We start from the raw sequence: 14,588 nt of genomic DNA on the forward strand, positions 1-14,588 counted from the left end.
TCTGGACGGGAAGGCTGGAGGGTTTGCAGGGCCCAGGCTTGGAGCAGGTGGGGACTGCCCTCGCGGGCGCTAGGGTCGGGGGCGTCACCTGGGCTAAGGGACAGGCTATTAAATTCAATCCTTTCCTCTTCACCTATTTCCTTTTCTCCCATCCCCTTTCCCACTGGGAACGACGGACCTTCATTCGGTAGGATTGGGTTGGAGTGCATGCCCGTGTACTGAATGTGTACTTCTGTACACTGCTCACTCTCTTCTTACTGGTCGGAGGACCCATGGGCGCCGCCGGGTGCTCGGCTCGCGGTTGGGTCCAAACCCTGCGCAGTTCTCCACGGCGCATGTGCGAAAGGGAGCTTTAAAGTCGCTGCGCCAGCATCACACGTGCCGGCAGCCAGTGTGTGGGCCCTGCTCCGGGGGCCAGGTCCTAAGAGCCGTGCAGGCAGGTGAGGTCGAAGGAGAGGCACGGCTCTTGTCAGGGAATGCTAGCTGTTGGGACATTTAAACTAGACCCGTCGGCCTGGCGCCCCCGTTGGGGAGGGGCCCTGACTCGCTGCGGGGGGTGGGGGGCGGGGAAGGGACGCACCCACTTGGGCATCTTGCCGCCGTCGGGGTCGTGGTGGTGGTACTGCAGCACGATGACAGTGACGACCACGGACAGGCCCACGATGACCATGGTGCTGGCGAAGTACTGGGCTGTGGAGAGAGCGGGCGTGGGGTGAGACGCCGCCCCGTGGCGCCAACGTCACAGGGCGGAGGTGGACCCAGACCTCCAGTGAGACGCCACAGCGCCCCTCACGTGGCTGAGGGGGTGGCTCCCAAGAGAAAGCACGTTGCCACGGAACGGAAACCGCCTGGCTAGGGAGAGTGTGGGCACCTCGTGACCGCTGCAGGGGTCACGAGGGCAGACCGGGCGTCACCTGGCTGTCCTGTCAGGCCTGGAGACTTGGGGGACTGGTGTGGAAGACGAGTCCCGCCCCATCTACCCAGGGGCACTGGGGGCGGGGGGTGCTGCTGGCTCTGCCAGAGGAAAAGGGCAGCGGCAGCGACTCTTCAGGCCAGGCGCAGGAGCTGCAGCTCTGATGGGCAGGCTGCGCGTCTCCACCTTGTCCCCAGTGAGAAGCAATGCACAGCAGCGGAAATAGCTCCCTCTGGCCCACGGGCCGCCATCTGTGAGTCTGCACCGCCACCCAGCCTCCCGGGGCCTTGGGTCATTCACCGACCAGCACAGCGAGGATGGAAATGCCTTCTCTGCAGGGTTGGTGCAGGAATTAACAGTTCTGTGGGCCAGGGGCCCAGGACGGGCCTGGCATAGGGCGGCATTCCTTCATTGGCAGCTCTGAGGACTGACCCTGCAGTGAGACTGGCCGCTCGAGGGGGCGGAGCTATAAGCAGGAAGTGTGCTGGGGCAGAGCCAAGTGTTCCGCCCACACACTGGGGTAGAGACGCCTCCTACCATCCAGGTGGGAAGGAGCTCACTGTCCTCCCAGGAGACCAGAGGCGCCTACCAGGAGCTTCTGGAGGCGGACGTTTGAGACTTAAAGTTAGCACCAGGGACCAGAAGGGGCTGGGGCCTTTGAAGGGGTGATTAAGTTAAAATGAGGTCATTAGTGGGACCTGATCCAATTTGACCGGAGTCGTTCTGGGAAGGGGAGATTTGAAGATTTGAACCCAGGAAGAGACACTGGTGATGAATGCAGAGAGAGGAAACCACGTGAAGACCCAGCCAGAGGGCAGTCATCTGCAGGCCAGGGAGAGAGGCCTCAGAAGAAACCACCTACCAAAGCCTCCAGAACTGTGAGGAGATACACTTCCGTGCTGGAAGCCCCCAGTCTGTGGGATTGTATGGGGTGTCTCCAGCAGGCTAATGCAATGACCTAGGGAGGGACGCGGGGTGAAAGGATCTCACAGCTCAAATGTCAAAACATAGAGGTCAAGGCCAACAGCATTCTGTCCTTCCAGACACGGGTTGTGGACCGGCCACACCTTCCCCACCGGCTGGTCAGTCAGGGCCGGGCCTGCTCACCGCCCCACTGAGAGTGGTTTCCGAGGCGTGTCCCTATTGAAAGCACTGTGTTGGAAGGTGGGAGGAACGGTGGCAGACCGTCGAGTTCATGAAGCCCGGGGGGTCTATGTAAGGCTCCCCCACTCCCAGCCACCCCTAAGTAACCATGCAGGATGCCATAAGGTGGTGTGGGCCGACAGGAGTGATCACAGGTGGCATTCCTGTTTCTGTCCCCCACTGCCAAAGGGGGACGGTGACTCTCATGTGAAACCTAATACCCACTGGCAGAGGGTTGGCTTCCTGTCTTCACATCTGGCTGGGAGGGCCGGTTGCCTGGTGAGGACAGGGCCCCGGCCGCAGGGGTGATGGTACCAGGTCCTCACCAGTGTGCTACTGAGCGCCCCTTTGCATAGTACAGTCCAGGAGGCTCCCAACACAAAGCGATGATGTTCCCTGTCCCTGCCATCCCTCCCCAGCAGAAAGCCATGCCTTAGATCTGTCCTGGCCGAAGCACGTTTGTCCTGCTCGCATGCCCTCGCATGCTCTAACTTTACACGGAGACATCGCGTTACCCTAGGAAACTGTGGCTAAGAACGGAAGTGTGTGCCCATCCCATTTTAACAAAGCGTTTGTGAGAAAGCCATGATTCCAGCTACAATAACGAATCTCTCATGGGGCAAATCTCTGGCTCCAAAACAAACTTGAGGGGGAGACGTAGGGAAGAAGGGAGCACATCTACACCTTACAGCCAAACTGCAATGCTGGACTCCCCACTGTGCTCACCTGTGCCCAGGTGAGCAGAGGCCACCGACCACTCTGCAGTTACCAGCCACCTCCTCGCGGTAAACACCAGGGGGCGCTGCAGCTCTCCATGACTTCGGAGGAGGAGCTTTGCCCAGAACCTGTGCTAGGAAATCCTGGGCACCCTGTAAGCCCCTGTCTCCGAGGGGAGCCCGGTGCTGGCTTACCTATCAAGGGCACCGAATCGGACGTCGCAGGCATGATCTCAGCCACCAACAGCATGAAGACGGTGAGAGAGAGCAAAACTGTTATCCCTGAAACAAAAACAAGGGGCGTCGGAGGCAGAATGACTGTAAGACCTCGAACCCATCTATCGGGGCCCTAACCTGAGAGTCAGAGACCTCGAAAGTGTCTGGGGGAGGGGCAGGTGTGTCCAAGACACTCGCGAAGCAACTGCCTGGTTTCCCGTATTTATGGGACGGGCAGTTCTCCGGGGACGGTCACGGCATGGAACAGCGTCCCAGAGAAGTCCTTGGTGGAGTGAAACTTCAGAGCCAGAGCTTTAGGAGAAGGACACAACATGAATCACTGAAGTGAGCGTTAGTATCTCTCGTTTTCTCTCTTACTTCAGTGTTGAGAGGCAGCCTCATTTGGCAGGAAAAAGAAAAACAGCCCGTTTCAAGTCCTGACTTTGGTACCCACTAGCCGTGCGACCTTGGATGAGTCACCGAACATGCCCCAGCCTTGCATTCAGAAGATACGGACGTGAGAATGGTTTCTACGTGGACCAAATATGCTTTAGTAACCCTGAGAACTGGAGAAACTCATTTGGCCATTGTAAAATTTAAATGCTCTTGCTCTTGGGTGACCCTAAGAAATTACACCGTGTAGGGCAATCTGCAAATGCAAGCTGATAATGGGTTAAACGACATTATTTCCTGCACATGGCCCGTGCTGGCTGGTTGCCGCCAAGAAGCAGAATGAGGTGGCAGGAGGGAAGAAGGGGCCCCTCCCGGGGGGGTTCCCACGCTCCATGTAGCATCAGAGGGTGCTGTGGGATCTTAGCAGGGCGTGACGACCACACAGAGCTGACCTCAGGAGCTTGTGGCTACGGGTGACGTCCTGGGCTGGGCGGCCAGGGCTTGTGTAACTTCTCCCTATACCATCTCCACGCCCAGGGCCCAGCGTGCCTGGCGCTGTCCGCAGTGCTGAATTCCTTGTGGTGCCCTCCCGTCCTGTCTCTTCTCAGCCCCCCACCGAAGAAGACGGGCACTTACCGAGGGAGATTTTCTCCCCGGAGTCCGCCGGGAGCAGGAAGACCAGGAGGGCCAGGGCAGAGATGAGCACGCAGGGGATGAGCAGGTTGAGGCCGTAGTAGAGGGTCCGGCGGCGGATGGTCACGGTGAAGGTGACATCGGGGTACGGCTCTTTACAGCACTCATAGAACTTCTCGCTCCGCTTGCCCGGGATGCCTGCACGGGGTTGGGGTGGGGGGCGGGGAAGAGGAACCATCGCTGACATGAAATCACCCCATCTGTCCAGTTTAATGCGCAGCGCATGCAAACACAGCCATGGAGTTTATGTGCTGAAAAGTTGGGCAACCAGTGTTTGAGTAAACGCTTCCTGTTGTATCCGAGAGTTGTTCAGGAGTGTCTTAGGGATAGGCGAGCAAATTAGCAGAATTGTTTGATGGATTGGAATTACATGTGCTACAGACCGAATGTGTGTGCCCCGCCCCCAAATTCATGTTGAAACCTAACCCCCAATGTCATGGCATTAGGAGGTGGGACCTTTGGGAGGTGATTAGGTTGGGAGGGTGCAGCCCTCAGGCATAGGATTAGTGCCAGTATAAAGGAGACCCCAGATTGCCGGCGGGCCCCTTCTGCCACGTGAGAACACAGCAAGAAGACGGGAGCCATCCCTGAGCCAGAAATCTGCCTTCACCAGCCACTGAGTCTGCCAGTGTCTTGATCTTGGACTTGCAGCCCCCAGAACTGTGGAAGTAAACGTCTGTCATTTATAAGCCACTCAGTCTATGGTCTTCTGTTATAGCAGCCGAGCGGACTGACATTATAAATGACACAGGGTCCGGCACAAATAACGCCCTGTTTTATTACCAAATCACAAGCGTGCCATTCTGAAACATCACACTATCACACTTGAGCATGCCATAGGACATTTTGGGTGAAACGTTCGAATTAAAACTGTAAATTATCCCCCCCCTTTTATGACCCTACCAACCACACTCAGGCAGGCGTTACTTCTGCTGGACCCTGTGCATTGTAAACTTTACACCATTATAAATGTAGCGATGGAAGGTTTTCTGTTTAAAATCTTCCCGTGTAGGTCCCCACGGCCTGCGGCTTGCTGTCCAATGTGACATTAGGGACAGTAGATTCAAACGATGCTGGGATGCCTGTACTAGCCCCGGCTCGTTGCAAGGTCTCCTACTGAGCTCCTCAGGGGAGATACTGAACTTGCTAATTGCTTTTGTTTCTAACCCTCTAGCTTTCAGGAAATCATGGAGGAGGCTGCCAGCTGCAATAAATCCTCCCACCGAAAGCAGAGCGGTGAAAAGCCCCAAACTTTGAAGCAAGCACAGGAATAAAGCCGTTTCTTCTGGGCAGCGAGTCTCACGTCTGCGCCGGGCCTACCCATGAGGTCCCACTCTCCATTCGGGATGTAGCCACTGACGTCTGCCTCCTGCATCTGCAGATCCAAGGACCAGCCGCCGTAGGACCAGGACCCGAACTTCAGTTTGCACTGCTGCACGTCGAAGGGGAACCAGCGCACGTCGATGTAGCAGGAGCTCTTGAATATGCCTGTGTGGGCGACGGGCGCCATCAGAACACACGTGTGTGCATATGAGTGTGTGTGTGCATGCACATACACTATGTCACACATACGGGTTATATGCAATGTCATTCAGCCTCTGAAATGATGGACGTCTTGCTATTTGCAACAACGTGCATGAAACTTGAGGGTGTTTTGCTGAGTGAAAGAAAGAAACACTGTAGGGTATTGTTTATACGTGGAATTTGGGAATAAAAAAGTTGAACGCATAGAAACAGAGAGTTGCATGGTGGTTGCCAGGGTAGAAGACAGCTACGTTTTAAGGATTTGATGCACAATATGGTGACTGTGGGTGATAGTATTGCATGCTTGCTATGTGCTGAGAGAGTGGATCTGAAGCATCTTTTTAAAAAGGTCAGGATGTGAGGTGACAGAAGTGTTATTATCCTGGCTGTGGAAACAGTCTCATGGCGTTTCCGTGCATTGCCATCCCATGGCACAATCTGTCGATTACACCTCGATAAAGCTGGGACACATGAAAAATAAAAGTGCGTACAGATTCAGCAGCCCCTCGGTCTCCAGCCTCATGTGCCGTTCGGTGTACGCGCTGCCCACCCTTCATGGAGTAAGGACCTCGCTCGGCCAATAAAGGGCTGGCGAGTTAAACACGACATTCTTTACGATGTTCTATAAGTCTTTTTTTTATCCTCACCCAAGGATAGATTTTTTAAAAAATTGACTTTAGAGAGGGAAGGAAGGAGAGAGAGAAAGAGAGAGGAAAACATCAATGTGAGAGAGAAACATCGGTCACTGCCTCCTGTACGCGCCCCGACTGGGGATCAAACCCGCAACCTTTCGGTGTATGGGACGATGCTCCAACCAGCTGAGCCATCCGGCCAGGGCCGTGTATGTCTTTTTGATGGGTGCTTTGTGGGCACATTCTCTGGCCCTCTGGTCCCCCCTTGAAGAGGAGGCAATGTGGGCACCAGGCCTCTCCACTGAGGGTGGCCAGAGATGCCCTGAGCCCATCCTGCCCCTCCAGACTGCAGCTGGACCTTCCAGAATAAGCGGCATCTTTAAGAAAGTCTCCAGCGAAGAGTTCAGCTGAAGCATCACTGTCTTAACATTGAAGACAGTGCCAGCATCCTCTACTAAAGCCTGCTCTGAGGGGTCTCCGTGCAAACGATTAGAAGTTCTTTAAATGCACTCTTACCATGCACGCTCGCCTTCCAATCCTAAACAACACAACGAAAGTGGAGGGCGTGAAAAACCCCAGAGGAGCTGGCAGAAGTGACGACGCACTCACAAACAGAATTTGAAAAGTATGCATGCACGTGTGTGTTTGGTGAGAGGGGTGAGCATTTTCCTCGGGTTAAAAATGGAGAAGACACTTGGTTCTCTAGAAATACGCGTGCAGGATAATTTTAAGTTATCTGAATTCCTGGAGTTTCCTCAGAACATTAAAAATGGAACTGCTGTTCGACCCAGCAATCCTACTTCTGAGAATATATCCTAAGAATCCAGAAACATTGGTCGGAAAGAACACAAGCACCCCGATGTTCACAGCAGCGTCATTTACAATCACCAAGAGACGGAAGCAGCCCGAGTCCCCGTCAGTAGACAAGTGGATAAAAAAGCCGTGGTCCATTCACACAATGGAAGACTAATCTTCTGTTAAAAAAAAGAAAGAAAGAAAGAAACTCTTACCCTTTGTGACATGGATGTGCCTGGGGATATTATGCTAAGTGCAACAAGCCAGTCAGAGAGAGACAAATATCACATGATCTCACTCACACGTGGAGCGTAATGAACAAAATAAACTGTCAAACAAAATAGGACCAGAGGCATGGGCACATGGAACAGACTTCCAGATCTCAGAGGGGAGTGAGGGTGGGGACTAGAGGAGATTAGCCAAAGCACAGACGTGCATGTGAGCAAAGCCCGTGGACGCAGGCGACAGCGTGTGGACGGCCAAGGGAAGGAGGGGAGAATGTAGCAGAGGGGGGCAAAGGAAGAAATGGGGGATATTTGTAATAGTGTCAACAACCAAACCATGAAATCATATCCAGCAGATATACACACCACGATAACGCAGTACAAAAAGACAACCCAATTGATAACTGGTAAAAATAAACATGTCAAACAAAAGAGAAGGGAATAAGGTCTAAGGTTTACATCAAACAGCCAGTGCTTGGGCACCAGCAGGAGTTTCCACGGACAAGGGTGATTCCAGGCTGGCACAAACTGGAAGTGAGTTTCCCGGTGGCCGGCCACCAAGAGGAGATCAGACAAGGCCACCTCAGCAAGTGTCCCGCCTGCCGGGAAACATTGAAAGGCTGCAGACGGCGCAATAGCCAGGGTCCCAGTAAATTTCTGCCCCTGAATTAAAGAAAAAGCCAATGGTATGTTGGAAGGGACTCAGAGGCCTTGCAAACGTGGACCCTACAACCAAGCTGGAAAGGATGATAAACTTCCGGCCCCTTGGGTTCCCTTCCATACAATTGCAGCTTTTTGTTCAAGGTTCACAGGAACCTGGAAATCACACCCACCGTGAATGAGCTAGAGCCCCCCCAGCCCACGGCACCCGTAGAAAACGGGACACTGTAATGGAATCATTCCATTTCTGTGGAATGGTCAGACAGGGACAGTCACTGGTGACACAGGGCAGGTCCGAGGTTGCTGGGGGCCGGCCGTGGGGTGGGGCTAACTGCAGCTAGACAGAAGGGATCTTTTCGGGGAGGGGGGGATGGAAAATGCTCTGGACTAGATCACGGTCATAGCTGCGCAACACTGTGAATTTACTAAAAAGCGTTGACTCGTGCATTTGAAGTGGGTAGGTTGTATGGTATGTAAATTTGTTACACATCAAAAAAGCTGTTAAAAATAAAAATATGAGATGGAAATAAACCCAAGTTGCTATTCCATAACCAAATCTTGGTGGCTCAGCAAATGCCCAGAACACGCTTCGCCGGCACTTAGCCGAATGGGCAGGAAGCACTAGGTCAGTCTGTTGCTTCCCCAGGGCACATGCTGCCCGAGCCACGCAGCTCCACCCGCTCCTGTCAATCAGTGGAGGGGGGCTCGGCGGTGCTGAGCAGGCCCCAGGGCCACGGAGGCCAGCATGCAGACGCAGGTGGCTGGAGGGCCAGGAACCCTGCTCCTGTGGCTGAAGACATCCTCAGTCTTCACAACAAGCTGAGGCACCATATTCCGTGAGTGTGTGTGATATGTGTGGTGTGGTGTGTGTGGAATGCAGTGTGTAGTGTGCTCTGTAGTAGGTGTAGGGTGTGTGTGAGTGTGTGTGACAGTGGTGAGGTGGCGGTGGCTGCAGACCGCCCGGGAGCAGGACATGAATCAGTCACAGTGGGGCGGAGATCCTTCTGGAAAAGGGCACCTAGAAACATCATTTAAAGATTTAAAAAAAAAATCCCATTACTATCCACAGGCCACAAAGCCATGTTGCAGAGCCACAGACCAGTCAGGGAGCAGCCAAGGGCCCTGGGCATCCACACAACTGATGGGCTGGTGAGAAAAGAATGGACCCCAGCAAGCAGTTAGCCATCCACTGGCTAAGAGAGAGGAGGCATTCAGACCTGATTCACCGATGAGCTCCCTGTTGAAGCCACCTGATCGGGGATCTAACAGGCAAGAGGTCCTCCATGCCTGCACTCAAAAAACTAGCTCAGCATCTTCAGCATCTTCCCCCAACACCTGGCGAGCAACGCCTGGCGAGCACCAGGTGCCCAGAGTTCAGAGCTAGCCCACGGCTCCCGGGAGCACCGTCGGGACTGACACCCCAAACTCAGCCTGCCTCACTGTCGGGGGACCAAGGAAGCAATCTTACCTGGAGGGAGGTACTGGCAGTGCCCGGAAGAATTCACCAACACGTTGGTGTGGAACGTGGCGTCAAATCGCTCGTCGGCACTGCAAACGGGAAAAGCATCTCGTGAGCTGGTACTGCCCCCGGCGCCCTCCGGGCCAGCACCACCCCGTGGTCGGAGCAGCTATGACAGGCGCCGCTGCTTGCTCTCTGGCCACCCCTGCATCAGTCTGGGAATGTGTTTTGCAGCTGACCCGAGAGATCTCCTCAGACAGGCTCCAAGGGGCCAGTGTCCAACCCCATTGCATGTACACTGTGATTTTTTTTCATGTACAACTAAAACAAAGTTCTGAGCACAACGGGAACCTGAGGAGGGCGTCGGCAGGTGGGAATGTCAGTCCATGGGCAGCAGGGAAGAGCGGCCGGGGCGCTTGTTCCGCTGTGTTCAAAGCTTCAGCTCCGGGCTGCGAAAGGCCCATTCTTGGTAGGTGCTGAGCAAGCATCTCTTGTTTTCTGTATTCTTTGACCCTGGGGCTTGCTGACTCAGGGCGGGGCGGGGGTGGGGAATGTCCCTTTCCTTACCTGCCAGGGCTAGCTAGTTCCTAGAGGTGGTAAATCACCTGCCCGCCAGTGCAGCTCTCAAATACAGACTGACCAATGCAGAGACCCCACTCTAGCATCTCCTTTATTGGGGTCCCACACTCCAGGCCACCATCCATGTGCCTTCATCAGACAGGGCCACGTGCTGGACAGCTGAGGACAGTCTGTAGGACCCAGAGCCTGCTGGAATTATTCAAAAGCCAATAGCCAGCCTCCCCCCTCTCCTTTCTTGCCCACGTCCTCTCCCTCGGCCTCCTGCGTTGCCCCAGTGCCTCCCCATGGGGCCCTGCCTGTCCTGTGCTTGCCGATGCTAGGGAACTCTAAGTATGATAGACATCTTCCTTCATGACAGACATTTCTGTGTCTGCATGTCTTATCACGTCTGACTAAAACAAATCTCGAGTACCCTCCAAACACAGCCCCTACGTGTTAGTTTTAAAAAGTAAACTATCTCAAGAAACGCAGGCAGCCGGTCAAGAGGCTAGCGCCACAGAGCAGAGCTGAACTTATTTTAGTGCCCCGGGGGGAGCTCTGGTGAGGTCTTCCCACTTTCTGCGGAGCCTGAGGCAGCCTCTTCTATTCCTCCGGTCTTTAAATGCAAAGCTCAGATCAAAAGGCAGTTGAGAACAGCCTTCATTGTGACAGATGCCATCGGAGACAGACTCAGGAAAAGATCCAAGGAGAGAAGTCCATGAAAGGCATGAAAAGTCACTGCTTAGAACAGTCACACCCTCCCCCAAACGGAAGAGCATATCGCATGTAGAAAACCAAAAAGCAATATGGAAGTTCAAATATGAGTTAGGAAATCAATTTTTATTGTAAGTGGCTGAGAGGTTGGGCTGGTAAAACTCGGAGAAGAAACACAGGACAGGGACAATGAGTGTCTCAGAGTACAGGCCAGGGGAGCTCACTTAGCCAAAGAGCGGGAGAGCCCTGGCCGGGTGGCTCGTTGGTTGGAGCATCATCCCATGCACCAGAAGGTTGTGGGTTCAATCCCTGGCATGCACCTGGGTTGGTTGTAGGTTTGATCCCTGGTCAGGGTATATACAGGAGGCAACCAATCAATGTTTCTCTCTCTCTCTTTCTCTCCATCACCCCTAAAATCAATAAACATGTTCTCGGGTGAGGATTAAAAAAAAGAGAGAGACACAGAGAGGAATTATCCAAGAAATCACACACACAAATTTCCTAGACGCAAGAGGAACCAGTCAAGAGTAAGGGCAAGAGAAGGCATTCCCCAGAAGTGAGTCCTCACAGGGCTTCTTTCTCTGGGTCATGGACTTCAGGATCAGCTCCAGAGAAACAAGGGTGAACACTGATTAAGAGGAAGTCAGCTGTCAAACTGAACTTGGAGACTTAGAAAAGGGGTTTTGATGATGAGGTGTACAGGGGGCCTGGGAAAGGGGCAGGCACCAAAGTATAGTGGAATATGAGGGGTCTCTAGGGAGGGGGGGTGGGTTCCAATGTGGGGAACACTGTGGAGTTGATTAAGGACATCGTTTTTTGTTTTTGTGTTTTAATGCTCACCTGAGGAAATGTTTCCATTGATTTGAGAGAGGGGGAAGGGGAGAGAGAGAGAGAAAGAGAGAAACATCGATTCGAGAACCAAGATGGCGGCGTAGGTAGACACACTGCGCCTCCTCGCACAACCAGAACTGACAGAGAATCGAACAGCAAGGGGGACCAACACCAAGAAAATAGAAAATAACCATTCATCCAGACTGGTAGGAGGGGCGGAGACGGGCACCGGGGTGGAGAGGACTCGCGTGGCTGTGGCGGGACTGAGACTGGCGGAGTGTGGGACAAATGGCGCAGGCAGTCCGAGCACTAACAGACCCTGCGGCCCCACATCTGCGCAGATAAACTGAGAGGGCCGGACTCAGAGTGGCGGAGAGTGGGGCAGGCAGAGCAGCGGGTAGCACCCCGCGGCACCAAATTTGCCCACAGATAAACCTGATGAATGGCGGGCAACGAAGCAGACCGTGCAACCCAGGGCTCCAGCTCGGGGAAATAAAGCCTCAAACCTCTGATTGAAAGCGCCCCTGGGGGTTGGGGCAGCAGCAGGAGAGACTCCCAGCCTCACAGAAGAGGTTGTTGGAGAGACCCACAGGGGCCTAGAGTGTGCACAGGCCCACTTACTTGGGAACCAGCACCAGAGTGGCCCAGTTTGATTGTGGGTAGCGGAGTGAAGGATTGAAATCCGGAGGAGAGTGAGGCGGGCGCCATTGTTCCCACTCGGCCCCTCCCCCTCGTACAGCGTCACAGCTCAGCGACCAGCGTTACCCCGCCCTGGTGAACACTTAAGGCTCCGCCCCTTAAAGTAACAGACGCGCCAAGACAAAAAAAAAAAAAAAAAAAAAGGCCCAAATGACAGAACACTTCAAAGCTCCAGAAAAAATACAACTAAGCGAGGAAGAGATAGCCAACCTATCGGATGCACAGTTCAAAGCACTGGTTATCAATATGCTCACAGACTTGGTTGAATCTATTCGAAAAACAGATGAAAAAATGAAGCCTATGCTAAGAGAAACAAAGGAAAATGTACAGGGAACCAATAGTGATGAGAAGGAAACTGGGACTCAAATCAATGGTGTGGACCAGAAGGAAGAAACAAACATCCAAACAGAAAAGAATGAAGCAACAAGAACTTGGAAAAATGAGGAGAGGCTTAGGAACCTCCCGGACACCTTGAAACGTTCCCACATCCGAATTATAGGGGTGCCAGAAGGAGAAGAGGAAGAACAAAACATTGATAACTTATTTGAACAAATAATGAAGGAGAACTTCCCTAATCTGGCAAAGGAAATAGACTTCCGGGAAGTCCAGGAAGCTCAGAGAGTCCCAAAGAAGCTGGACCCAAGGAGGAACACACCAAGGCACATCATAATTACATTACCCAAGATTAAACGCAAGGACCTACATCCAAGATTACTATATCCAGCAAAGCTATCACTTAGAATGGAAGGGAAGATAAAGTGCTTCTCAGATAAGGTCAAGTTAAAGAAGCTCATCATCACCAAGCCCTTATTATATGAAATGTTAAAGGGAGTTACCTAAGAAAAAGAAGATCAAAAATTGGAACAGTAAAAATGACAGCAAACTCACAGTTATTAACGGCCACACATAAAACAAAAACGAAAGCAAACTAGGCAAACAACTAGAACATGAGGGTTGTCATTAAGGGAGTGGGAGGGGGAGAGAGGGGGAAAGGTACAGAGAATAAGTAGCATAGATGATAGGTGGAAAATAGACAGGGGGAGGGTAAAAATAGTGTAGGAAATGTAGAAGCCAAAGAACTTATAAGTATGACCTATGGACATGAACTATAGGGGGGGAATGTGGGAGGGAGGGGGGTGGGCAGGATGGAGTGGAGTGGGGGGGGAAATGGGACAACTGTAATAGCATAATCAATAAATATATTTAAAAAAAATAATAAAAAAAATAAAAAATAAAAAAAAAATAAAAAAAAAAAGAAACATCGATGTGAAAGAGAAACATCAATTGGTTGCCTCTCGTATGCGCCCCAACCAGGGATCGAACCCACCACCTAGGCATGTGCCCCAGCCATGGATCAAACACTCAACCATTTGGTGCAGGGAATGGCCTTCCAACCAACTGAGCCATGTGGCCAGGGCAGGGATACATTGTTTTTAAAAATCTTGTAATAAGAAAGAAAAAGGGCAACCGGAAACTCCAGGGGGAAAGAATCTGTACTATAAAGTCATGGTTTGAAGGTGAAACAACAATCCAATAAAGCTTAAAGGAAGAAGGAAGAGGAGGCGGCTAAAGAATAATCATAAAAGAACATGATTATGATTAATCACAAAAGAACAGTCATTCCAGATGAAGAAATACAACCTCCCCTTACTTCCAAACACACATAAAGAAGGAGAGAGAAGGAAGCAGACTGAGGATGGAAATATTTGCTTGACGTCAGTCTGTACCCAGTTGGTTTCTTTTTTTTTCTCATTGATTTGAGAGAGAGAGAGAGGCATTGATATGAGAGACATCAGTCGGTTGCCTCCCACACGCACCCAACAAGGGATCAAACTGGCAACCTGGACATGTGCCCTGACCAGGAATCAAACCCGCAACCTTTTGGTGGTGTACAGGGCATGGCCAGGGCAGCACCCAGCCGTTTTAACGAGTCACATTATAAACAGTGACTGGGATTTCAATAGCTGAACACAGGCACCTTTACAAACTCCCTCTGGGCCATTCCGTGACGTTGAAGCCAGGTTCCCTGGAACTTCAGCATCTGCGGAAGTGCTTTCTGCAAATGCTTGATTCCCAAATTTTCTTTCCATATTTAAAAACTTCTAATAAAAGCCCAAACACGCTCCGGCGACTGTTTACAAATTTGTGGCTCTTCAGAGACCAGCAGTGTATTCATTCCTGTGGCCCATGGAACTCCTTTCCGGGTGGAAATTTAACTCAAACTTCTCTAGCCCCGAATGGGCATATATTTGCACCTCTTGTAAGGGAGTCACCCTGAGGGACCGCAGGTTTGCATGGCTTTTTCGGAAAACGTACATTCCCGCTGACAATCGCAGCGCAGAGCCAGCAGCTGGCTTGGCCCGTGTTCCCGCCACTGCACCGGCAGAAACCCAAACCAGGGATCGAACCCATAACCTA

At 52.3% G+C, this 14,588-nt stretch overlaps 1 protein-coding gene across 2 annotated transcripts in view; it reads right to left on the reverse strand.

Moving 5' to 3' along the window:
- Positions 1-14,588, reverse strand: part of LOC112306123 (neuronal acetylcholine receptor subunit alpha-7) — a 65,245-nt gene that overhangs the window by 5,034 nt on the left and 45,623 nt on the right. For both annotated transcript variants that reach the window (XM_024561967.4, XM_045196651.2), the window contains 5 exons: positions 9,378-9,457; positions 5,395-5,562; positions 4,018-4,212; positions 2,968-3,054; positions 581-690 (listed from right to left, as the gene is read on the reverse strand). In XM_024561967.4, the coding sequence (XP_024417735.2) occupies positions 581-690; positions 2,968-3,054; positions 4,018-4,212; positions 5,395-5,562; positions 9,378-9,457 (640 nt within the window). The remainder of the gene's footprint in view (positions 1-580; positions 691-2,967; positions 3,055-4,017; positions 4,213-5,394; positions 5,563-9,377; positions 9,458-14,588) is intronic.

This window comes from Desmodus rotundus, chromosome 10 (assembly GCF_022682495.2).
Source record: "Desmodus rotundus isolate HL8 chromosome 10, HLdesRot8A.1, whole genome shotgun sequence".
In the NCBI taxonomy this organism is placed as follows: domain Eukaryota; kingdom Metazoa; phylum Chordata; class Mammalia; order Chiroptera; family Phyllostomidae; genus Desmodus; species Desmodus rotundus.